The sequence below is a fragment of the Molossus molossus genome, unplaced genomic scaffold (genome assembly GCF_014108415.1).
Source record: "Molossus molossus isolate mMolMol1 unplaced genomic scaffold, mMolMol1.p scaffold_m16_p_7, whole genome shotgun sequence".
Taxonomy (NCBI): domain Eukaryota; kingdom Metazoa; phylum Chordata; class Mammalia; order Chiroptera; family Molossidae; genus Molossus; species Molossus molossus.
In genome coordinates, this window is record NW_023425401.1 from 85784136 (window position 1) to 85811926 (window position 27791).

Genomic DNA, 27791 nt, shown 5'->3' on the forward strand with positions numbered 1-27791 from the left:
GTTTATCAGAAAAAAATATGGGTGTGTATGTATATATATACATATGTGGGTGTGTGTGTATGTATATATGTATATATATAAAACTATATACCAATATCTATGTGTACTTAGTCACAATGTATATATATTCTTTGTTAAATTCCTTTTTTGCAATAATTGATGAGTTAGGAAGTTGAATATATTGCTATGATTCTTAAGTTCATGTCCAAAGTTTATTGAGCCCCTGTGACTGGAGTGTATTATGAGAGTAGTCATTTTCTCACTTTGCTCTTCGACCACTGCCCTCGACCAGTTCTCTCACACAGCTTCCCAGTTTCCGTTCAGCGTCCTCACGGTACACATGATGAATCTACTCTCATCTCCCTGACTCACAGCTGCCCCACCTGATTACCGCTCAGGCTGGGCCCAGAGCCTGTGTGTAACAAATATCAAAGGAGGGATACACAGGCTTGTCAGTACAACGCAGATATAAGGGGGGCATAAAAATAACTGGGAAGTGAAGCCCCATCTTTTCCTCTCTGGTTTTGCTGAGTTCTGTGTGGTATCATGGAAAGATTACAGGCTTAGGGCCACCAAATGTCAAGTCCTGTCTCTGTGGCTATCTACCATACAACCTTGTTTCTTCATCTGTGAACAAGGGGACTGGACCCTGCGGTGGACGCTAATGACCAGGCTTGTCTTGGGAGATGAGGCCACACAGGAAGGGCTCTAGATCCCTTTCTCCCCTCAATCAGAACAGCTCTGCTTCGATCAGTGTTGTATTTAAGGGTGCTACCTAAGATATATTTGAAAATACTAAATGTAGCTTATAATCATAAAAGTATGTAACGATACATCGTACAACCATTATAAAAATATTTGAAAATCCCTGCTAGATGACTCATGGTTCCAACATCAGCGCTGTGTGCTTCGAGCGTGCAGTCTGGGGAGAAAGGACGTGGGTCCGGAAGCCTCCACACAGAAACATGTGCAAGGATCTTTGCTTTAGACTGTGAATAAGCTACAGATCTTTTTTTTATTTCCTCCTACGCTTTTGATGGGGAAACGGAGCTGTTCACAGAGACCCAGTTGGTAACATGAAGAACTAGGCAGAGTCCAGCTCTGCTGACTACCCACACATTGTCGAATTTAATTAATTTTAATATAAGGTGGCAAAAAGCCTGCCATTTCCTGTATCCTTTCTTTGGTAAAATTTATCTAAGTTCTTTTCTGACTAAGAGGCAGCTTTGGGTGTTTTTCTCTTTCTTTAAGGTGGATTTTCATTTCTTCCATTTATTTTATTTACTTCTTCCATGGGGGTTCCAGTTATGGACTATTTACGAGAATAGCAGCAACTGATAAAGAATCATGTCCAATGGTGGAAATTTTACAATCACACTGCTATTTTGATCCCACATACCTTCTCTGAACTCCAGACCCAAATATCTGAATGTCAGATATCTCAGAGGCAGCTTATCTCAACATGTCCAATACTGACATGCTCTGTCCCTTAAAATCTGCTCCTCTCCCAGGGCACTGTGCATCAGGGAATGGCATCAACATCCATCCCGTGTGTAAGCCATAAACTGAGGAGTAATCTTTAGTGTTTTCCTTGCTCTCCTCACTGCCAACCCGTCTCAGTCTGTTTGTGTTGCCATAACCGAATACAGTCATCCCTCTCCACTTCGCGCTTGGACTTCCTCGGCTTCTCTCCATCACGTTTTCCCCAGTACTGTACTCTACTTGAAGAATCCACAATAGAGAACAAAGAATTCCACCGCACGGAAATTCATTGATTGCGGTAGAGTCTGGAATTGATTAACCGCGATAAACGAGGGCTGACTGTACCATAAACTGGGTGGCTTATAAACAACAAACATTTATTTCTCACAGTCTAGAGGCTGGGAATTCCATAATGAAGGTGCTGGCAGCTTTGGTGTCTGGTGAGGACCCACCTCCTGGTTCCTAATGATGGTTTTGGCTGTTTTTTTCCCCTGGCAGAAGGGGCTAGGGAGCTCTAAGGGGTGTATTCTACAAGGACACTAATCCCGTGCATGTGGTCTCCAACCTCATGACCTAATCACCTCCCAAAGTTTCCATCTCTTAATACCATTACATTGGAGATTATTAGGTTTCAACATATAAACGTGGGGTGGGGGGGCACAAACACCCTGTCTATAGCATCCCTGTCCACTGTATATCTTAAATTTTTTTGGATTAGCCCACCAGAGTCCAATGCAACTGCCTTATTACTCCCTCTTTAGTTGTTTGCTTCAGGCAATCAAATAAATCCTCTTCTAATGCAAATATGATTAAGTCTCTGCCTCTCTAATCCTTCAGTGACTTCTACTTGCTAGTTGGGCTTTTAACCGTAATTCCACACTTTCTTTCAGGGACAGAACTGGAAATCCTCAGCATATAGTTAAGCCAAAAGTGTGAAAGTCACAGAAATTTGTGGAATGAGTTTAAAAGAAAACTGAAGATGGAACCCAAGGAATATACAACAAACAGTCTATACTCAAGGACTGATAGCTACTCAAATCAGCTGTGGACATAAGACAAACAGTATGAGAACACGAATGTGAAATGATAAAATATTACTAGAAGAGAGAGTTGTTTTCAAAAGAATAACAATTTCAGGTAAAGCCACAATTAATTATAAACAAAACATCACAAGTTGTTGAGCAGTGTTCACATTTTGCTTGTACCTTTCTTAAAATTTGAACTTTTCTTGCATCAGTTTTTTAAATTATTATTTCTCAATGAGGTATTCAGAAACATAAGACAAGTATTTGTAAAAATTCTCAGAAATAGAAAATAATTGTAAAAATTGATTTAGAAAGGTGAACAAATAATACATTACCTTTGAAACTAGCAGTGAAATTATTTCTTTCACAGTGTTGTCAATCAAATCATCTATTTTTGAATGGTACTGTTGCTAGATATTAAAAATAAAGATGCATTAGTTTTTGTGGACACAAAACTTCAAAGCTACTAGTTATGACATATCAGATTTACTTAAAATGATCATTTTGAACATTAGAAGAACAAAATCTTGAAAATGATCTACCCAATCAACACTTTTTACATTGTTGTTTGAAAATTTTCCCATGTGCACTGTTGAGTTAAGCAGCTAATGGGGTTATTATATAGATGAATTGAATTCTTATTCTTATTCAGGCGGAGAAATGTGAAGGATACTTTTTGTCTTCTCCTCTATAATTAAGGTGGCCATGTATTTTTCTAAAGGGTTGGTTTAGCTGGAGAAGCAAAAAGACTAGAAAAAGATTTAATTAATACAGCATTTCATGTCTGACAACTCTCATTTATAAGTTATTTTAAATGTGCTCTAGAAATAAAATGATCTCCCAATTGTTCATTCTAAAAGGACGTTTTTGTCAGTTCAGGGAGCAGCAGTTTATACAATTCTTACAATATACTCAAGCAAGGGCAAAATTAAAATTTCATCAACAAGGTGAATAGATGGTAACAAATTAATAGGCCATAAAAAGTATAATGAAACAACACTCCTCGTTTTATTATTGCTTCCTCACGAAAAAAGAGCCTTTAAGTAAATGCAAAAAAAAAAAAAAAAAAAAAGATGTATTTAAAATAAACCTGAAAGACTCTTTTTTTTGCTTTCTTTAGTGAGTTCCATTCTTAAATTAGCAGGAGCTTCAGCTTCTATGGTACCATGTGAAGGCACATTCATTTAAACAGTAATTCTTCCTTTAGAAGCATTTATCTGACAGCTGATTGTGCCCAATAGCCACTTCACAGAAAATGTGACTTGTAAAGACTAACCCTATCTTGTTGGTTCAAGGCTTCTTGGAATAGCTAACATAATGCATACGGTAAAAGTACTCAGGTCAGTATAAACATTAGACCAACTTAACAGCTGCTGGTTAAATGGTTTCCTAGGATGTAAGTTTTTGAAAGCTATTTTTTTTCTTCTGCAAACATGTCTCAAAGTTTCCATACAGAACAAATAATCAACTGAGATCTGCTTTGGATACTACAAAAGTGATTCCTCCCCATAGACTCTGACAGTCACAAGTGGTCATCTACCTGCATAAGTAATAAAGAAAGAAGCATAATTTGGAGCATGTGAATGATTTTCTTTCTCTGCCCCTGTGTATGTATTGGCAAGTGGTCTAAAGTGAACAGACATATATAAATGTGGAATTTCCTGGGCATGTATTTTACCAGGTAAAGTGAAGTACTAAGTGTCTATCTCACTTAAGGCCTTACTGATCCCCAAGAGTGTGCTCCCCAGAGGACAAATGCAACAGAAACATTAAGGGCGGCTTTCTATTGCATTACACTGACACTTTTGAATTTAGAACAACTTGGAGAGAAGTAAAAGGAGAACATAAAGAAAAGAAAAGGTAGAGGAGAAAGAGCCTGAAAAAGCTGGATGGTCAGTGAAAAGGCCAGAAATCCCCTACAAACACAGGTACAAAAAAGCCTCCCCCTCAACTGAAGCCCCTCAGCAAACTGGGCAGTGACGGAGTTTATGCAAATGAGCTATGTCCCAGCTCTCTTTCTCTGCCATTTTCTCTGCACACCCTTCTCCCTCCAAATTTGTGTGTCTGTAGCAGTGGGAAAGGAAACACCAGGCAGAGGCTCCCTTGGGGGTAGAATAGGAGAGTGAGACAGCAGCCGGGCTCCCAGCTCCTCCCTTCCCTCTCACACGGAAAGTGCTATGGAACAGAGAGGGACGGAGGCACCCAGATCTCCAGACAGTGCCACAATCTTAGCTTTGCCTATCCTCATTTCTTATGTCTATTTATAATAAGTTTCATTCTTTTTCTTAACTCATAAGTAATCAAATGTCATTAGAAGGCTGTTGGATAGACAAGAATAGAGCTTCTACATGTTAAACCTTTAGGTAGGACTGATTTCGGCAATTCTTAAAATCAAGAAATGAGCCACAAAAGAGAGGCCCCTTGGTATTGAAAGGCAGGCAAAGCTGCAGACCCTGGAAGCCATGAAATTCTACAGTACACACTTTAGACTGTTGTTTTGTACCTGACCTAGCCAAAAGAGAAAGGGAGAGGGGAGAGCGGCAGAGGGAGAGAAAGAGAAACTTAAAAAGAAAGGAAGGAAAGTCGTGGATAAAAAGGGGCCACGTGCTAACCTGAAAAGCTCAGTAAAGGCCTGGGTGGAGGCCTTGCAAACTCCAGACCTAAAAGTAACCATACATTATGGCCTGAAATAAAAACTTTTAAAGTAAAAGCAGTTTATGGCAGGTAGTCCTGTCCTAGGTCTGTATCTCCCCTGACAACGGTCAACTTTGACCTTAATTGAGCCTATTCTCTTTTTGCATCTATAGCTTTGGAATGTCAGGGTGATGCTCCTTTTCCACACACCTCAGGGCACAACTAATGCATCAGGGCAGAGACCACAACTCCCTCATTGTTATTATTATGTTAATTGCTGACTGTTAACTATCCTGTATACACCCAGTTAAAGAAACATGTATCTATCATTTTATTTTTTATCTAATCCCAAAGGTTTCCCCCTTCCCTTGCTTTCTGCCACCTCCCCAATCTATCACCAATGGACTTCATGTAACTTACTTACATCTCCTCTTCTGCTTGTAATGTATTTTTAAAAAGGTATAAAACTGCCCTTCTGCACAATATCTCAATCCTTCGAGGTTTTGGTTCCTGGCAACTGTCCATAGTTTTAGTTCAAATAAACTCACAAAATTCTTCACAGGTCTGAATGTTTCTTATGTTGACAAAGTACATCTTAAATGTGCTTCACAGGGCAAACCCAAGCAGGATACAGTTTGTTAGGTTTGTATAATGTAATATTTTGCTATTGTAAATTTATCGATGAGCTCTGACAGACACTGATATTAAATGTGAATTTCCAGAATCTGCTCTGGTTGCGCAATTGGTCCAGGTGATCTAGGAGGATTATGGGTAGGAATGGGGAGGTGGCCTCAAAGTTCATATTTTACCTATATATTCGGCAAAGAGAATAATCCACAAACGTCACATATGAATAACTAAAAGTTAGCTAGAAAAAGTTATTCATCAGGGGATGCAGATGAACACGAACACACGAAAAGAGATCACAAATAGATAAGAACAGAAGTTATCTGCAGATACATGTATGCTAATTAAGCTAAAACTGATAGATTTTTCATTTAGATAAACAGACCAAATTTTTGATAAAATTCTGACAATTTTTTGTCTGCAACAATAAGAAAATTATAAAGTTCTTAGAATATTTCAAGTTCAACCAATAATCCTACAGCCTAGGGCTATGGTAGGTTCTAGACCATTCTTAGACTAATTCTCCCCACATCGGCCCTCAAAAAATAAGCTGTTGGTGCCTTGATGTTCCAGTGGATACTTCTAAACTTGATTAAAAACAACCCTTGAGGAAAAGTCTTACTTCATGGAGCCCAGGAAATTCAGAGATCAGGCATAGGTCTGAAACCCTGGCCTTCCATCACTTGACACTCTGGTAAATATCACCATTTCACCAGGCTGTTCTCATGTAAACACACAAGAAATGAAGACTAATCAAATGCAGTGTAATCCAGCATTCTTAAAAGATTTTTATTCTTCTCTTGGGATGAATTTTAAATGTATTGGATTGCTAGTTCTGGAAACAGAGTATTTTACTGTAATTGAGAACAAATCCCCTATAAGTAGCCCCCTGACTCCTTCCTCCTAGTGGCCTCATTAGTGTATTTTTATCCTCAATGGATGGGCTTGGGATGCAGTGGTTCTGAGAGTAGATGACTGCCTAAGGCCCATGCAGTCATCTGTGTTTCTGGAAGGATGGATAATAAGGATTTCTAAACACTGGTGGTTCTGTGATCTCAATTATCTGTCCCTGAGGGACTGGCCTGAGATTGCTGACTCATTACACACACCTGTCACATGAGCAGATTATTCACTCACTAATCACTCTATTAAACAGTTCTCTGGACTGTGGCTGAGCATGTTTGCATCATCATGTGCCACATAAGAAAACAGATTCATAACTCAGGAGTACAGAAGGGGCTGCCTTGTTTGCCTTGTGGGTAAGGAGTCGGGAAGGTCTTATCCCTTGACAATGACAATATAATAATTTATTGGAGATTGTGCAGAGGTAATCCCCTTATAATTTAGAAGATATCTCTGCTAGGTTTACCTATTAAAAATATATATATATTTTTTACAAGGTTCCAAACTGTGTAATGAGTTAGTACTTTCAACAAGTTTATTTGTAGCTTACTACAGAACGGGGCCCACTGGCTCACCTAAGCATGTAATGTATTTACTAATTTGCAACAATTCCATAACTTAGCTCAAGCACATACAAAGCAGGAAAGCTTGTGTAATTATGTGGGTATATTTACTGGAGATTGAAAGCAAAGTATAAAATCCTTCTTTTGCATCAAAATTATTGTTTACCACTTTTCAGGGTTGCTAATGGGTTTTACACCTGCACATTTTGAACTATATTAATTGTGTGAAAGTTGTAGGGAATTAATTGTCTCTGGTGAGAAGATACAGGTGCAGACATAATGAACAGTAGCAGATTATTCTTCAAAAACCATTCACCTATTAATAATGTAAAGAATCATTTGACAATGCACCAATGTTTTGTCATTTGAGTATGTGCCTGTTTTTCTTTTTAAGTACTAGAGTTGCTTCTGATGGGGAGGATTTTTAAAGCAGTGACAACAAATCAGTGTGTTCATTCCACAAATATTTACTAAGTGCCCATTGGATGTCAGGTACTATAGTGTATGATAAACTAAGAAAAAAATGGATAAATTCAGTATTAGTGGGGAGAGGCAAGATGATTCAATAAATCTGATGAGAACTGGATGGGCTTATTATAAAGAGACTTAAGACAATATTTTCAAATAGACAATCAAAGACTTACATCTGGGTATTGAAAAACATAAGGAGGTAAAGATGAGCCACTGATATCCAAACCAGCTGCCTTCTTATTCAGATAATTAAAAATAATAAGTCATGTGGTAAATGATCAAAGAATAATTCCTGAACACTCTATAACTCTTACATATCAGTTACTTAATATCATAAGATCATATACTCTGATATTGGGAACACATCTTTGCTTTGAATTGCCCAAAGAATGAAATATGTGAATATATATATAAATTATGGCCAAATAGCTAATGTCTATATCTGGATTAAATAAGTATGAAATTCACAAATAGTGCGCCTTCTCATCCTCTTTCAGTTATCTAAGCCCTTCTACTTAGGGGAGAATTGTTAGCTCAGTAAAGAGTCGAGTTTGACTCCCAGGTGTCAATGGTAAGACTTGTAAGATTTAATATATCCATACAGCACAAAAACATTTAGACTTATAAATATATACTGTATACATAAAGGTTTTCAAACCATGTTCCTCTGAGGTTCTGTGTGGTACCTCGAGGAAACCTTGTGTGGGGGAGGGGAAAGGCTCCTGACATAGGCCCGCCTCTTTCTTCCCCGACTGATGGTTACATCCCAGGCTACGAGTGGGGGGAAAGACTGTATCACTGGTGGTCTTGTACCCTACTGAAATCCATAATGAGGTTCTTCTGTCTGAAGTGACTTGAGAGTGGTTTCCTGATCCTCAAATTTAGGGATTACCCTGCTAATGCTATATGTCATTTAAAGCCCCACACTCTAAATTTTTCTAGTATTAAAGAATATAGAAGACAAATATATTTTGAAAATGTTAATAGTCTTTCTGCTTCTGAATTTACTTAGAACTTAGTTTAAAGGAGAGTGAATTTATTTGGTTTTACATAATTTTACCTTTAAACATCTAACAGTAATTTGTAGATTCTGCAGTCTAACAGGAAAGAAACATTCCCTTGACATTACTTAAGGTATTAGTATTTACATATGTTTTCATGTGTCTTTAGGCTATGGCTATATCTTAGGAAGCTGTTAGGATTTTACTCACACACAGAAACCAAAACCTGAGAGTGGAATTAATTATTTTAATTTGAAAATATGAAAATAAAAATGTACATTTATGAAAATAATAATTCAAATGAGAATGTGGTTAAAAAAATGAGACTTACCCATTGACTACCAAACTGGATCATGTCATGGGGAAAAAAAGACGATGGAGAACATAGGGAAGAGTAAAGAAATGATGAAAAAGTAATTACAATGGGAAAAACGGCAACAAAATGTCAACTTAAACAGATAATCCAAGAAAAATAGATCAATTTTCACCCAATCACCACTCTCAACAAAAATAAATCATGGAGTAAAACAATCTATTTCTGAATGTATACACAAAGAAAATATATATGAATTAAAACAATGGGATGTTTATTGAAAAGAATAAAGTCTAATTTTCAAGTATATATCAACTTGGTCTTAAGAAACAGAAACTTTTGTGTAAATAAAATATTTCTTGTGCTGTTTTCCGTGGCTTGGTTTTTGGATGCAAACTCTGGATAAGGTAGATTTGTATAAATACGGCAGGTAGATTTCTCATTTGGTTGTGAAAAGCAAGCTTTATGTAAATACACGACACCAGAAGCTGTTAAAAGGTATATCTGAAATTCAATGACCACTTGTAAAATTTTAGGCAGTCTTCACATAAAAAAGAAGAAACTAACAGAAGCAAAGGGTAAAGGGCATTCCATAATATAGTGAAGAAAAGACCAAACACTTGTATTGGAGAAGTTGTTCGTTTTTAATCTAATCAAACAGCACTGTCCTTTGCCAGGGCACCCATGCCGAATTTCCTTATGTGACACTCAATTCACTTACCTCTTGTCCTCCATCCAGAGCACAGAGTTTGGTGCTTTGCTTTTTGGCATCAACTAACACATTAAACATGGTACACACAGAAGCTGGAATGCGCAAGTCAGTGGTTTTGTTTGCCTTTTGCAGCTTGAGTTCAAATGCAGTTCTTGTTCTAGTCATTAAAACATGAATTCAGAGTAAGAAATCTGACATACACCCCACCAGTTTTGTAAAAAAGTGAAATTAACACTTCAAGATGCTAATTTAAAACATGCAAATAAGGAGGGTGCTTGGGAGCTGGGGGTGGGATGCTCCTCTTTTCAGGTGTCTCATATGGAAGATCTGGCTGTGATACTTTATATTAAACATAGCTTTTCAGTCACTCAGACAATACCTCTACCCAAATGAAGCTATTTGCTCCATCTGGTGTACCATTTTTAATGGAAAAAACCTCCTAGTTTCACTTAACTGCCTGAATTAATATCTAAGTAGAAAAATTCCTTGCTTCTCTGCATTAAAGCAGAACAAATCCTCCATGTGAAAACTTATTACCAAATCAAAAAAAAGTCTGGAAAACTCTAAAACATCATAATTAGTGTACAACACCAAATGTGTAATTCTTTTACGTTACCTAGTTTCTCTTTCAAATACCCAAAGTTGCAGTTAGGTTTCTGAAAGAAAATGAATGGCAGGCAATTTGGAATTGATCTTGAGATGATGAACATGCTTTTCTTAAAAAATAAAACATTAAATAATCTAACCCATGCCCTTGCCTTGGAAGGCCATCACTATTCTACTGACTGGATTTTTCTTTAAAAATTCAGGACCATTCAGTTGCTCCAACCAGCACTGATTATTCTACTGTGCTACCCCACATTGTTCTTATATGTATTATGAACATAGGCAATGAAAAAACAGTGCTTGGCTAATTAGCAATGCTGATTTTGTAAGAATAATTAAAAAATGAAGGTACATTTGGAAGAATCCAAAGCCACATAATTTATTTCTGGTTAAGTTTTGAAGAATGAGAACAGATACTTGGAACTCATCTGATGGGGATAGAGAATACCGGAGAACACAAAGTGACGGCATTGATCATAATGAGAATTTGCCATGTCATTTCACAGCACATAGACACAGCACATAACAAATAAACTACTTAACAGACCTTTTCCATATGTCTTGGGAAGTACTGCCTTGGGAATTTAAAGCACAGTATTCCCAGAGAGGGAACACTAAACACAACAGAAATGATTAATGTGGTATGGGTACTACTGATGAGGGCAATGGTTAGGAGACCCAAATAAAACTATCAGGCCAAGTTTATGAATTATATAGGTCCCCAGAATTTAGGTCAGAGAACCTAATGACTATTAAATTTTGGAAAAGTGATACATATTAAAAGATTTCTTGTGACAATTATATAACAAATACTAGATTAAAAGTGATATTTTTTTGGTGCTGGTCTATTATGCAGCAACTTGAAAATACATGTCTACCTTTTGACACAGGCCTCTATCATATCACTGGCCATTAGTTTAAGTCTTTGCTCTAAGTGGTGGGCAAATTCTTGTTCTGGCCAGTGTAGGTCAAAGACAAACATTTGCAGTGCATCAAGTTTCCAAAAAAGGTCTTCAGATGTTGCTGAGCCATTGCTAGAAGAAAAAGGAAAAATGAATAACACCATGAACTTCCACTGTTAGCTTCGTGGAACACTCATATATTGTTTTTTCCTTTTTGTATCAATTGTCATTAGTGAAAAAATAACACATAACATTACATAACACTTCTAATGACCAATATTTTCTTTGTTCAACCTTCTAATTTTTCCTTTTCACTTCTTAATGAATAAGGCAAGGCAAGGAGAAGAAAATAGAAATAATAAACCATAGTAAGTTTTCATAAGAAGGGATAAAATGGATAAGGATAATTCATTAATGAAATCAAATTGTATGCATAAAAATGATACCATTATAATAACCTGGTTATTAAATAACAGGAAAAGAATAAAGGAAAAACTAGAGAACATGGACATGCCATTTATAAAACTGTGCCAAAAAGCTGCAATTTAGATGCATGCCCAGTAAGGTCTGGGTGACATAGGAAGGTGGTTGCCTGTCAATCACACCTGGAAACAGGTAATTGGCCAGAATAGGTATGGCCACTGAAAGTGGACAAAATCTGAAATATATAAGCTCCTAAACAAAGTTCTCTCTCGGTCCCTTGGCTCTCTCCCTTGCTTGCCCATGCCCCCTGGCTCTCGTTGCTGGAGGAGCATTTCCCTGATTCAACTCCACCATGGAATGGAAACTCTGGAGACTGGCCCTGCTTCTAGCTCTGCTGAAGTCCTAGCTACTCCTTTCCCAGGACTGGACTAGGGGAAATGGGACTTTACAAACCAAAGGATATAATTTCACACAAATAAAAACCATTCCTTCTCCCATGAGAGTCTTAGAAAAATCATTTTCTCAACATATTTCAAAAACTCCACTTCCACTAGTGATGGAGAATGGCCACCCCTCATTTCTCCACCTTTTCATTTCTCTAGGATGAAGATCAAATATATAAATATCTCCTAGAAATGCAGAAAAGTATGTTTTATGCAAGAAAATCCATACAATAGCAACTACTTGCTTCTGCTCGTTGATATGTGTCTCTGTCATTATGATGGATGACTTCTGTATGTCTACAGGTATGTAGCACAGAGAGCCCTTAAACCTTTCAATTACAGGTAGAAGTAAAACAGGTACTGGAAATGAAATAACAAGTTGGGTAGGAAAGCAAATCTTACTTCTATTTTGAGATGTTTTATGCCTTTTGTAGCTCATAATTAAACCTAACAGTATAAGGTAAGGTCCAACACAGAAATGACATTTAGGGTGCTCTGAAATCGGAGTAAAATAATGTATTTCAAGTCCTTACATCTATCTGACTGTGAAGCCAAGATATACTATGCATTCACTACTATGGTAAAATAATATTTCCACTCCATGTATGAAGGTAATTTGTACCACAGTACATATAATATTGGGGCAAAGGAGAATACTATCATTTTCCATTATGCACATATATAGCCTAGTAGGGAAATAGATGCTTTAGAAGGAAAATATTCCTACATATTGAAACTTGGTTGTAAAAGAGAACAAAAGAAAAAAAAAATGCTGTATGTTTCATTTCTCTTCAGCTGCCAATAATTAGTCTAAAATGTATATTTTTAGTTTATAAAAGAAATTTTAAAAAATAAAATAAACTCATTCATCACAAGGGAATGGTGGAAAACTTTTATAAAAAAATAAAATTATTTAAACTAGTACACTATTTAAATAACTATATCTTACTCAGCTAGCTTATAAAATCACCTCCTGCTCTGGAAAACTGAAAGCTTATATCTGCTCCCCCACCTTCTGCCCCACCCAGTCCCCAAGCCTCAGCATCTTAGCTCAATCACCAAATCTCCTTTGCTTTCCTCCTCCCATTCTCCCGGTAAGTCCTCATGGTCTCCTTGTCTAGCCAGGCTGTCCTCTGAAGAGACCAATCACAGCAAAGCAATGAAATGACCCACAACACTTTATTTACTAAATATCTCCTAACTTTTAGTGCCCCAAAGTACCATTAAACAAAAGAACCAAAACACCAGTATACTGATATTACTGTGAAAAATATTTGAAAAAAAAAACTATATTTACTTCTCCTTTTTGAAAAAAACTGACCAAGCAAAATCCCTCTTTATATCCATAGTGTAATATTTGGTAGATCAGAGGAGCTATGTTTCATGAGTAATTCAATATAATTGGCAAAGAAGCAAATCTCATAATTTTTTACTTCGAAGAAAGATAATTAACTATATGAAACACATATGCATTCTTTAGCATTGTAATAAAACAGCAACAGCAGGAATCATAATCAAAACAAAAATCCCAAATAATGGAGGCAGAATTTTACTTAAAATAAATTTTATCATAATATGTAACAAAATTAAATCTTTATAGAGAATATGGATATATGTTTCTTCTGTTCTTTAATGCTATGGTATGATTCTGAATAATAAACACGCTTTAATTGGGAATGTTATTAACATAAGAAGTGTTTGTTATTATTAAAAAGATAGATGAAAATGGAAATAATTTTGCTCTCAAGTTGGTATATATAACCTACCATTTTATCAGAACTTTTTCATTCTAAAATTATTTCTAATGAGTGACTTATTCCCAAAAGTATTATTAACAGATTAAATAATTCAAATGTGAATAATAGACTCAAATAATTTCCTAAAAATGCCAGCAGGAAACTTACCTTACTGGTATTCACTTTCAGAGTTAAAACACCCAGAATGAAGACTTTATATACAGGGAAATGTGGGAAAGCATCTCTTAAAGTAATATATACACTAGTAGATAGAAATATATCTTTCAAACCCATGGTTCTTTGATATTACTCATGTTCACTTAACCAGTACTTATGTTCTTAATTTCTTATACATGTGAAGTGGAAATGTTTTTTTCTATTTACTGCTTTCTAGCAAAAATTTAAAAATTAATTGCAATGACATGTTCACTGCATTATTTATAATAGCCACAATTTGGAAGCAGTCCAAGTGTCCATCAGTACATGAGTAGATAAAAAAGCTGTGGTATATTTACATGATGGAATACCACTCGGCTGTAAAAAGAAGGAAATCTTACCCTTTGCAACAGCATGGTTGGACCTGGAGAGCATTATGCTAAGTGAAATAAACCAGTCAGAGAAAGACAATACCATATTTCATTCATATGTGGAATCTAATGAACAAAATGAACTAATGAGCAAAATGCACAGACTCATAGATAGAGAGCAGGCTGGCAGCTGTTATTGGTGGTGGGGTAGGGGGATTAAGGGAAAGAGAAAAAAACTCATGGACAGGAACAGTAGTGTGGTGATTATGAGGTGGAGAAGGGTATAGAAGGCATAAATGGTGATGGAAGAGACTTGACTTGGGGTGGTAAACACACAATACAGTATATAAATGATGTGTTGTGGAATTGTGGACCTGAAACCTGTATAATTTTCTTAACCAGTGTCACCCCAATACATTTAATAAAAAAGAACAAAAACTGAATATATTCTGCCACTTTAAATTTGAAAAAAAAAAAGAAAACAAAACAACAACAACAAAAAAGGCACATGCGGAAAAACTGGTAAAATACAAATACATTCTGTAATTCAGTTAACAGTAATTTAGTTCTAAGATCCATTTCTTCACTTTGATAATTGTTCTATGATTATGTAGACACATGTAAGAGATGCTGGGTGAGGGTATTTGAGAACTCACTGGACTAACTTTTCAACTCTTCTGTAAGTCTAAAATGGTCTAAAAATAATAAAGTTTATAAAGGTATGATGAGCACATCCTGGAATTCCTAGGACAGGAGGGATGAAACACCACATAAAATCAGCGTACACTCACTTGACATTGGGAAAAGTGTCCAAAAGCTCAGAGAAAAGACAGACATGAGCTCATATCCAGAGATACTGAAGGGAAAGTGATTCAAGAGAAAAAGTGGACTCATAAAAACAACCATATGAGAAAATAAATAAATAAATGCTTTCTAGCCAAAGTTCAAAAAACTAATTGCAATGACATCCCAATATTATGAGTAATTCTGACACTTTGACAAGGAGCCTAACATTGATCATCTTGGCAGGTAAAGATAATAGTCACTGACTTAAATCACATCTTTTATTTGCCCAGAATGATAAAAGTACAAGCACTTAATTTACAAAGCCACAATTTGTCCTGATCCCTGTCCTGAGACGCAGGTCACTTTAAAAAAGGGCCTCCAAGAATGAGATACAAGGTTTACACATATGTCAAAGCTAAAAAAATAGAAGTAAAAAAATCATAAACTTATAAATGTCCATCATACTTCCTAGATAATTCTGAGCATACACAGGCACCACCTGACACAAACTATAATGGCTCAAAGCATTTGCCTACAAGAATAAGATTCACACATAACCTAATATCCTAATAAATATTATGAGTACAGTGATGTCTAACTTTCAGAAATATTGCCAAACTAACTTTCATATTGTTCTTTTTCTCAGTCTCTCTTTTCTCGATTGTATGCCGACTAGACTGGGATTACCTTTAAGAAAGGGTACTATAGGTAGAAAGGATGCTAAACAAGCTCTTAACCAGTATATTCTCTGGAAGCAAGAAAATCATAAGTGGGGGTTCTGAAGTCAAACAAACCTGGGTTCCAATCTTACTTATGTCACTTCCTAACTGTGAGATATTGGGCAAATTTTTTTCTTAAATTCTTTATGACTTAGTTTCCTTAACTGTAAAGAGGGGATAATGGCATTTACCTCTCAGAGTTGTTATAAGGCTTAGATGCAATAAAGCATTTGGCACTGTACCTGGAACACAATAAATTCACAATAAATTGTAGTTTTTTTCTAATTATTTTCTTTCTGGCTGACTTCATATGACATCTTGGGCCAAGTACAGGCTATTACTGGGTTCATCTGATTGCTGTAAAGGTCATACTTTTGAAAACTATACCACTAAGAATAATAATCATGATGATTGATGATTGATGATAGTAATAATAATTATAGTAATAACAATCATGTGTAGAATAGTAGTAGTCATATATTGAGTACCTAGGATGTGCCAAGTACTTTTCATAACTTTTAAAAAATCCATACAAGAATGTCTTGAAATTAGGTATCATATCCATTTTAGAGTTGAGGAAACTGAGGCTAAGAAAGACTTAAGAATGAATAAACAAGGGCCTAAACCCAAGCCTGATCGATTTGAAAGTCTGTGTCCTTTTCACTTGAATGACTCTTAGTTACCAAATGTGCAGTAGGTAGGTGCATCACAACATGGAGTTAAATACAGTATAGAGATCATTTAAAAATAACAAGGCATATCAACTGATATATGAAAGGACAAAAGAAGACCTTGCCGGTGCTGGGAAATAAAGGACAATCCCTTCTCTGTAACCAGCAGAACTGTGCCGTTAAAGGGGAGACTAAGATAAAAATAGAAAAGGATTATATTATTGAATCTGTCCTTGCTATGGTTTTCTACATGCACAAACGAAGTCATGTGGGCAGTAACTAAGCTGGATCCAGCTAAGGACCCCAGACATACAGTTTACCACACTGACTGTCTGAATTTGGAGAACTCAGGTTATGTCACTTAGGCCAGAGTCTACAACCTGGGTCACAAAATAACTCTTGCCCCACAGATTACATACAAACTACATCAAACCAGTAAGTATTTCTTTAAAAAGCTATATTATTTATTATCCATGTGCTAAGCTTAGCTTAACAGCTCAAAAAAACAAAACAAAACCAAAAACATATTACTCCTCAACCAACAATGATAAATGCCATGCAGTCTAAATGCATCTGCACAGAACACAGCCCAGGCCATGCACTAGCTAACACAGCACCAGGAAATAAATGAGGAATACACACGTGGACTCATATAAAGAAGCCATCCACGAAGGAGTAGAAAGGCTAGGAATCTGTGGAAGATTAAGAGGCAGACTTGGAACTTTTGGAAGAGCTACATTGGGAAGACTGTTGGCGATATTCCTGTAAAGAAACAAACAATGTGGGAAGGGACCACCATAAGCAATATCTACAGATGGCCATGTGTAAAGTCATAAGGTCGGGATAGAAGAGGCAGATGTTGTATGGGCACTAGGCAAGATACCTACTTGACAGGCTGCCAGGTCTCTTGCTCAAAACCTCTGTGAATTGACTGGGCGATGGAGGACTCCATGAGATCGACGTAGCGAACAACCAAGGGCACAAAGATTTCTTGCAAGTGTTTGTGAAATTTCCCATTACATAAAAGTGCTGAAATAGTCAAGCAGAAACAGTGTTTGTCAGAGAGGTAACATAAGGCATTTGTAAAACACGGCGAAAAACTTTTCCTGAAAGAGTCTGACACAGAACTGATAAAATATAGATGATAATAAACCTTACTCCTCATATTGAATATCATGTCATGAAAACTTATCAAGAAGTATAACTGACCTTCTATATATGGTTCTCAAAAGCACAGATAGATTATATTTTTATAAAACATCCCTGGAAGGTGGTATGTTTTTACTTTCTAAAAGGTTTAACTTATGAGGCATATGACCACTTGCTAGAGATTCAAGGGAGCTGCTGGGTCTCCTAACGGTCTGGACACATGTAAATACAGCAATTAAATAGAGTTACAATCCCTGTGCTGTGCCGTGTGTTACTGAAGACCTAAGCCTATTCAACTCTGAGAGCTAAGCTTGATTGCTTCTAAGAGAAATACTTGTTAAATTCACCAGAGGATGACTGTGGCCTTGGCAATGTTTGTTCTGATTCATGGACTTTTTAGTCATTTGTGAATTTTTTTTTTTTTTAGTATTTTCCATATATGTCTTTAAAAACAGTCAGCACATCACATCACATGCATTTTTCAGTTGCCCATTTTTCTTGAGTGACTTGTATAAAACATTCTACCTAAAGCAGTTGTAGAAGTCTTAGCATTTATGCAAGGTACACCTACCTCCATCAGGAGATGGATGCTTTCTATGCACATACTTTCATTAGGACATAGGTCAGTGCTGTAGACTGAATGTTTCTGTCAACCCCTTCCCCAAATTCTTTTGTCAAAATCCTAACACCCAACGTGACAGTATTAGGAGATGGGGCCTTTGGAGGGTGATTAAGTCATGAAGGCAGAACCCAAAAGAATGGGATTAGTGTCTTCATAAAGGAGATCACAGAAAGATCCCTCAACCCTTTCATGATGTGGAGACATAGCAGGAAGATGGCTGTCTATGGAGCAGGCTCTTACCGGACACCGAATTCATCTGTATCATGATCTTGTATTTTCTAGCCTTCAGAACTATGAGAAATAAATTTGTTGTTCATAAGCCACCCAGACTGTGGAATTCTGTTACAGCAGCCCAAACAGACTAAGGCAGTCAGCCTGTGCCTACACTACACCAGGAAAGAATAGAGAACCTGTAGGAAAGTACAAAATAATGCAAAGTAATATTTAATAAAGAATTTATAATTTTTTGATGATGGTACATATTTTTCATGTGAGCATATCCTAAACCCAGATGTGATTTTTAAAAAATGACCCTCAAAATGAGAACATGTTCGTTTAAAAAATATACTCAGTGGTTAGGAAAGATCTTTTTTAAGTGCTGGTATTTTCATTGTAACTGAATAACAGGAGTCATTCATGTGAAAGATTTCGAGGGAAGGTTTCCAGATGGAGGAGACAGCTAGCATGAACGTTTTAGGGAGGAATAGCTGGTGTTCTTTAAAAGGACAAAGCAGCCAGTGTGGTAGGGGTAGAGGGAGGGAGAGGGAAGAATAGTCCAAGGCAATGTCTAGATGGTAGGGCATGGTGACAAGTATGAGTTTTACTGGCTGCAATGGGAGGCATTATTGTTTTTATTGTTACTAATAAAGAAGCAATATGATATCCTCTCTCTGGCTCCTGTGTGAGAAATGGAGCAGGTAGGTGACCCAGCATGGAAGCAGAGTGGTGGGTAGTGCTCAGCTCTTTACTGAATTAGACCAGGTAAAGGATGATGATGATGATGATGATGATGATGCAGATGAAGGTGACGGTGGTGGTGGTCATAATGCCTTGGATTAGGTACAGAGGTGGAAGAAGAGAGAAAGTCCCTCAGTAATCTCACTCACTTTTACGGATTTGAGTAGTTGTATATGCTTATAGTTACCAAATTTAATTACCAGCAACTCTAATAGTATTGTCTTATAAAATACTCATAATTTTCCAAAATCTCATGTAATCTTCTTCAGGGCAACAGTACCCTGAAAGCCTAGTTTTATTTTATTTATTTTTAATTTCAGCAAAATATGTGACACCATGGTGGAATGAATATGAAAATTCCTACTATATATTACTCTAATTAAATGATTCTGAAAATATTCAAGATACTCATAATACACATTGAAAGCAGGACAATTTTACATTGCTATACAGCTAGACTGTATGCCTGAGCCTTAATTTATATGGACCGCTAATAAAAAAATATAAAGAACTTTTGGCTGCACATCTTGATAGGTACTATTAAGCACTGTCATTATTTACTACTCCAAGACAAAAACATATGCATATGTAACAAATTATTACATCTATAAATAAGTTCAAATGCTACTTTCTTATACATTTAGAGATTAGCAATAAAATAATATTTAATTTTTTAAAATAAATCACATAAAGAAAATCATACTCGATGTTGTTTTAAAATGTTATAAAGATTCTAAGATTAACAGTTGACTCAAATGTACTTCTAGCAACCTCTTTTTTATACACTTGATAAGCACAGAATTCATTATCCTGTTAAATAAACCTGCTTCTCTTCTTGTACACTCATCAAGAGAGTAGAGATTATCCACCTGATCATTACATCAGCAACTTGGAAGTTGTTCCACAGGCCTTTATTTCACGTCCTACATCCAGTTAGTAATCAAGACGTTGTATTTTGTACCATGCTTACCTAACACGTCCCCTTCCTCCCTCCATCCCCCTGCTGTTGCATTCATCCCAGCATTCTCATCTCTGGCCCCAACTAATGCAAGAATCTCCCAAGTGGCCTTTAGGCTCCTAATTTTTCCTCTGCCAATTCATCTTCTTAAAATCTCAAGCAGAGGGTCTTGCTAAAATATAAAACTAATAATGTTCCTCCTAAAGACGATAATCCTGTAATGGATCAAGACAAACTCCAAAAGTTTGAAAGTCATCCATGACCTGTCTTAAAATGATCTCTGGCTTATTTCTGTTGTCTGATCCCCCTATTTCCTGAAGTTCAACCATAATGACTTTCATGCACCTGTTCAAATATACACTTTATCTTCTAAACCTTTCTTGAAATGTTGTCCCCTTGCCCAATTACTGGTTTCCCTGTTTACTCTCTACCATGTACAGGCTCCCACTGCAGTCCTTGCTTACATATCTCCTCTCCCTACATGGGTGAAGGCTCCTGAGGCAGGAACCTTGTCTGTATTCTTCGTATCCAGCAAAGTCCCTGGCTCAGAGCAAGTGTTCAAATTCTTGTTGAATAGATGACTACTTTGATACAATATTAAGATTTCTACATTATTATTCAGGAGACTGTATAAGAACCTACTGATCCTGTCCTGGCCGGTTTGGCTCAGCAGTTGAAGCATCAGCCTGTGGACCAGAGAGTCCTGGGTTCAGTTCCCGCTAGGGGCACATACCAAAAAAAAAAAAAAGAACCTATTGATCCTTGTATAGAGAGTAAGAGAGAGAAAGGGAGAGAGGCAGAGGAGAAATAAAAAGAAAATACACACTGGGGGAGGAAAGAAAAGACACAATCCATTTCAAATGGCAAGCCCGCAGAGACGCATATTGCAGTGCCCTTCTGCATGAAAGCGTGTGCTCCTTTCTCAGTTGCCCATATGCCAGTTTGCATTCCACTCCTACACTGTTGAAGCCGCTTAATATGCAGCCCCAGGCATAAGAATGAGTGCTTCTATCTTCTCCATATGGTTTAATCAAAGATAGGTTATAATTTGGGACTGCCACCTGTCCAAATCAAGCCTTTCCAAGGCACCCATTGCAACAGCTCATTGAAAGAGGCACACTCTCAGTATGACCTCATCCAAGATTGCTTCTGTCATTATACCTGCGGTGTGGAAGTAGAAATGACTGCTCAGAAGGAGTTTCAAATAGTGCTTTTAAGAATATAAGTGGAGGATCATCAATGACTTTGTTGATAAAAATAATCTTTTTAAAAAAAGATTCCATGTTTCCAAATATTACCTTGTCAGAAAATAATGAAGCATCAGTGACATCAAGCCAAATGGTACAATTAGAAATGGAAAAAAAGCAAAAAGGCAAACTAAATAAAAGGCAAACTAGGGATGCAAATGTGCTCAATTATTTTGAATATCCCAATAATTAATAAATGAGTGTTGATTATAAACCAGAAAGTCTTACATTTACAAAAGTACTTGTCATAGGTTTTTAATAGTAAGATTCTCATAGAGAATTTAAACCAAGATCCAATTCATAACAGTTACTGAGAACAATCACTGGGTAAATAAAGGATAAGCAGATAAAGAGTACAGGTACTGCTTTTAGGGTAAGAATACAAAGTTGGCTCCTGAGCCCATATAGACCATTTTATACTGTGCTGCCCCCTTCCAATTAACATTAGTGGATTACTCGGAAGAATGATTTCCCCCCCTAAAATTCTAATTAGGCATTTTGGAAGAAAACAAGTCATCCTTGACCAAACAAACAACACCAACCACAATAAAACAACAGACTTTGCCATAAAATAATTATTCAAGGGACTATGAATTATATCAACTGTGAACAACACAGACACAATGGGCTAAGATACAAAATTAATAGGTCACTCTCTAAGTTGAAAAATGCATATAATGAGGATCCCAATCACAGGAAATACATATACTGCATGGGCTTTGGAAGAAAAGTCAGGAGCATCACACACACACACACCCGCCCGCCCACCCGCCTGAGATTTAAGAATAGCACTCAGTTGAGAATCTGGCACATTAAGTAAGTATTCAATAAATGTCTGTTTTTTAAATGAATATCAATAACAATCTAATGCCTAAAAGAAACTGAGAGCATCCCACTGAAGTTTAAACAGAATAAGAAACTCATTGGATTTTATTTTCCTTTTAATTAAAAATTGATAAGTATTTTTATATAGTTTGGTAATATTAATTTATACCTTTACTAGCATTATTACTAGCATAATAATCTCCTAAAGCTGCACTAAACTCTTCCTTTCCCCTTGTTAAAAAATATCCATCCATCCATTGAAAGTAACAAGGAATGAGAACACCGGTGTTACAATGTTCATCACAATGGGCAACAACTCCACGTGGGGGCCCCTGAGGATCACTGTCTTTAGTAGTCACAGATGTTCCTGCAAATCTACACTGAAGGACACATAGGTATTTAGAGAAGATTATTTTCTTTAAGGCACTAAGTCCTAAAAAATATTAAAAGCACATTAAAATTTAAAAAGGTCTACCTGTAGTAAAGAAACTAAAACAGTACTGTGGAATTCAATTTTTTTAAAAAGCTAATGACTCCTTGCTTTTATATTTCTTTTACTATACTGGCTGGTAAAACAAATTCAAACATACAATTTTGAAATTGATCCACTCTGGGGACTACAGTCAAATACATTTTCACATTTCGTGATTATTTCATCATTTGTAAAAGTGCTTATCTATAAAACTAAGCTAGCACGCAGCCTCTTTGTAATCCAAAAGTTATATCCTCTCTGCATTGTTCCTAGTATATATATATATGTACAGATGTCTCTATAAACAGCAATTCATGAATTTCAGATGCACAGCTCATTTAAGCACTTGTAGTAGAATAACATGCAGGTGTCTGCCCTCCATATTTCAAAGCTTGAAGATTAACCTCATATACAATATGGTGACCTAACAGTTCTTCATTTGAAAGAAATCTGAAAAATCATCTCTGATACAGCCCTAAGTGTGAGAGTAACCCAGCGGGATTTCCACCTCTTCATTTCTTAATGAGTTTTTTGATAATGAGAGGTGACTTTGCCAGTCACTCTGGGCTCTATTATGGCTAATTTGACTCCACTCCACTCTCTTTGTTAATTATTAACACTAGCCTTTTTATCCTCATGAGACACTTCAATTTTTATTTTTTTTTTATTTTTATGAGCCCATCTTTATGAAGGTGAAAGTCTTGGAGAACAGGTTTTCACTTAGTGTAGAGCTTGAACATTTATTCTTCTTCTAGGCAGAGGTGCTGTGACATTGATTATATAAGCAAGGGTGTTCTTTGGGATGGCTTTAATGTGCTAGCAATGTGAAAAGGCTGTTAATTAAAGAAGAAGCACCATGGTATTTTTCACTTGGGAATCAGTTCCCAATAGAATGGTCATTTGCCACTTGCTAGCATATCCACAGATTAAAAGGTGACTAGCTCCAAGGGTTTGTCTTTCAGTAGTGTTGAAAGAAAGTGATTTGTGCCATTTGCAGATGGCTTTCATTTGTCAGAAGCGGTCACTTGCCATATTTATATCAATAGGACAATTGTGAGAAATAGCACGCAAGGGTAGAATCTATTTGTACTAGCTTTATAGTCGTTCAGTATCATTTAAATACCATGTTAATTGCTTTATTATAAAAACATTTATTTCCCCTCAGTTTTAATGCATCTCCTTTTCAACACTGTTTCTTTAAATACCATTTAAGAGTTCTGCCCATCCAATCACCTCTTTAGTTGTGGGGGAGTGGATAAGGGTGGACAGAGGCAGAGGGAAGAGTCGGATGGGAGTGCACTCTGTTTTGGACAGAAATAAGGAGCCTGAGTTTGTTTTCATCATCAGTCCTGCTCCGGGAATCAGTGGGTGAGTCTGTGAGGGGCGGGAGACTGGGGACAGTTGCTAAAATGATGGTGCAGCTGGTACTCAATCCCTTGAGGAAAACCACATTTCATCTCCAAGGGTTCTTAAGGCTAAGACTTTCCCTAATCATGCTCAACGGCAAGAAAAGACACACACCCCAGACAGGTTTTCTTTCCCTTAAAACAGGAACTGAATTTTCTTGAATTCCTTTCACCAGTAATTAGTTCAGTCCCTGGAATTCTCATCATGGACATTTCATGACATACACACTAAAATAATATATACCTTTTTCTGGCCTTTTCTGTATCCTTTAACCAACTCTCTTCCTCTGTACCCACAACTCAAGACCCTATAAATGTCTTCTCAGGTAAAAAATAGAAGTTCAAGAAATCTCTATCTTCCTTGAAAAGATTGTATTATTTTATATGCCCTGAGAATCTGCTTTTGTTACTGCAGACCAAGACAGAATCGGGACCACGTGATCAGGCTCCGATTCACCTGTGTCCCTGATTCCCTGTCAGCAAGCCCCCGACCAGACAAATCACCTCCTAGGGATTTGGTTTGCTCAGCTGGAAAATAAAGAGGTTTTTCTTAGACCCATTCCACACTCCAGAAGAAAAATACCTCGTTTTAAATATCAAAGTATAAAGATTTTAATAAAAGATGGCAAACAACCAGCAGAATATCTAATTTAGTCATATAAAAAACAAAAACAAGTCAGCTATAAAGTTTTCAAATAAAGTACAAATTCTAATTAATACCTTCATCAGTTGGAGATGTTAGCAATTTTTATTTTTGAAAAGCAAACATAAGTATGTGATATTAATAATAAATCACAATAATTAAAAATCTCTATATAATTAGTGCTGTACCACATGTGAAGTAACAGTAAGCACTGCTATTCAGCAAATGTCTCTGGTTCCAACATTGGACATTTCGGAGAAATCTGTTCGTGCTGCCTCTAGCTGGTTAAAGTTGTAATTAATTAGAATTTGGACTGTAACTCTAATGGGGTCAATATGATAAAAATGGTCATTTCATGGCAGTAATGTAAGGATCTTTCTTTCAATGGGGGTTAAAAGGATAGAAGTTTTATATTTTCCCACTGGCTTTTCAAAAGGACAGTATAAATTTGGGGGCAGTATAAATTTAATATTTGAATTGAATTCACTAATCACTCTCTACATAATTTATAAATTTAATAAAACAAACACATAATTATTAACAATATCCATTATTTATAAAAGGTGATATCGATAGCAAAAAATTAGGTTTTACTAATTTCTGAGGTATTACTCAGTGATTTTTGGCTTTGGATAGTATCCTGCGAGTTTGGGAAGTCACTGTATTCTATTTAATTCCCCAGTCCACAATGTACTCCCAATACCAAAAGGAAATTATGGCACTGGGGAACTTTTCTATTTACCTCACTGCACACAGATGCTGTTTTTCTCTGAAATAATTGATGTTTTCTAAAATCTGTTAATCACCGCAAAATCAAAGTCAAGATCTAGACTTACCCCTGCCCCAACACATAATACTCAAAAGAGATCAGTAATAAATTATTTTGTGTTTTGTTACAGTATACCAAAATAGCATAAAATAATACTTTATGTATTTAATAGTAGCCAATGTTATAGAACTGGTTTAAAGCAGGAGAGAAATATGTAACTCTTTTGAATTAAATATTTGTCAGTCTGGCTATAAATAAAATTTGTTATTTTCATGTTCTTTTTTATACAATTCTCATAAGTTTACACTTATAATGTAAGAACTCTATAAGAAATAAATATTAAAAGATGTTAATTCATTGGAGTTGCAGTAGAGATTCCCAAGAAAACTTCTACAAAATCTACATTTTGTTTTTCTCTATAAATTCAAATAAGTTGAATAAGTTAAATGATTTATCATCTTTACTAACAGTTTGACTGTCAACATTATGAATATTTCATCTTTGAATAAACTCTAAAATAAATCTAAATATGATCAATTCTTGAGTTTTCAGGCAAATGGAGAAAGCAACATTAGAAACAATCTTACATTAACTTATTCTTATTTTAGGAACTTAATGCATGACATATGTATTTATTTTTGGCAGGTTTATTGTTACACACTTGTCTTAAGATAATATTAATGCTGACTTGTAATTTCTTAGAAGAAAATGAATGATGGTAAGAGACTGGCAATAAAGGAGGACATTCCAAGTATGGTAGCTGGCAGGAGGGAACCAAATGGGACTTAAATCTGCATGAGGATAATTTGCAAAATGAATGATTCTTATATGGATAAATGAATGTGAGCTTTATTTATTTTATTAAAATTTTTTTTCTTTATTGATTTGAGAGAGAGAAGAAGGGAGAGGGAAAAAGAGATAGAAACATCGATAAGAACATCGATTGGCTGCCTCCTACATGCCCCCCTGGGGATGTGCCCTGACCAGGAATCAAACCAGTGACCTCTTGGTGCATGGGTCGATGCTCAAACACTGAGCCACACCAGCCAGGCAAATTTTTTTTTTTAATATCTTTATTGCTGAAAGTGTTACATATGTCCCTTTTGTTCCCCTCCATTGAGCCCTTCCTCCCTGCTCCTGCCCCCTCTTTCTCTCCCTTCACCACACTATTGTCTGTGTCCATTGGTTATGCATATATGCATATAAGTTCTTTGGTTTATTTCTTTCTGCCCTCCCTCCCTGAACGTGGGTTTAGCAATTTCTGAAAGCAGACATTGTGGCTGAATCTGAAGTAGAAACTGTAGCTTAGTTCTTTAATTTTTTAATAGGATTCTTTGGAAATAAAATTGGATAGGAGAACAAATAAGACAGATGAGAAAATCAAGACAAGTTTTAATAGATAATATTTAGCATCTATTATATATGAACTATTATTTAATTATCACTGTCAATGATACTATAGGTTGATTATTTTCCTTCTTTTATAGATGCAGAGTCTGAAATTTGTGAAGGTTAAGCTATTGTCAAGGTCAAGCAGCAAGTAGTGGGAACAGATGTGAATTTTCCAAAACCCATGTTTTTAATTACTATACCATAATGCCTTTTACTACAACCGAGGTTCTTACCTGGTGTCCTAAATTCAGATGTCTGTGGGGAATCCAATGCTACACACAATTTCATATCTATGTGAATTTTCTTCCCCAGCAAAACAGCTGTAGTTTTATCAGAGATTCACAGGGATGAACAACCAGAGAAAGGTATGAAATAATGGACTAGAGTAATGAACAAAGCCGATAATTTTTTTAATCCTCTCTCAAGGATATGTTTTTTTATTGATTTTTAAAGAGAGAGGGAGACAGAGAGAGAGAAACATCAATGTGAGAGAGAAACATCCATCAGTTACCTCCCATATGTGCCCTGACCAGCAATGGAACCCACGAGCTACTTATGTGCCTTGACTGGGAATCAAAACCACAGCCTTTTGGTGTATGGGATAATGTTCCAACTAACTGACCCACCCGGCCAAGGTCAATAGAGTAATTTTTTATTTATTTATTTTATTTTTTTTTATCCTCACCCAAGGATATTTTTCCATTTTTTGTACAGATAGAGAGGGAGGGAGAGAGAGGAAGGGAGAGAGAGAGAGAAACATCGACGTGAAGGGACACATCGAGTGGCTGCCACCCGCACGACCAACAA

The 27791-nt window shown here is 36.3% G+C and overlaps 1 protein-coding gene across 16 annotated transcripts in view; it reads right to left on the reverse strand.

The window, feature by feature from the left end:
* Positions 1 to 27791, reverse strand: part of CADPS2 (calcium dependent secretion activator 2) — a 592189-nt gene that overhangs the window by 58351 nt on the left and 506047 nt on the right. For 8 of the 16 annotated variants that reach the window (XM_036246238.1, XM_036246234.1, XM_036246233.1 and 5 more), the window contains 4 exons: positions 17432 to 17573; positions 11216 to 11371; positions 9741 to 9888; positions 2843 to 2917 (listed from right to left, as the gene is read on the reverse strand). In XM_036246238.1, coding sequence (XP_036102131.1) covers positions 2843 to 2917; positions 9741 to 9888; positions 11216 to 11371; positions 17432 to 17573 — 521 coding nt within the window. Of the gene's footprint in view, positions 1 to 2842; positions 2918 to 9037; positions 9053 to 9740; positions 9889 to 11215; positions 11372 to 17186; positions 17307 to 17431; positions 17574 to 27791 lie in introns of all 16 variants that reach the window. The other 8 variants (XM_036246226.1, XM_036246225.1, XM_036246224.1 and 5 more) reach the window with 3 other exon arrangements.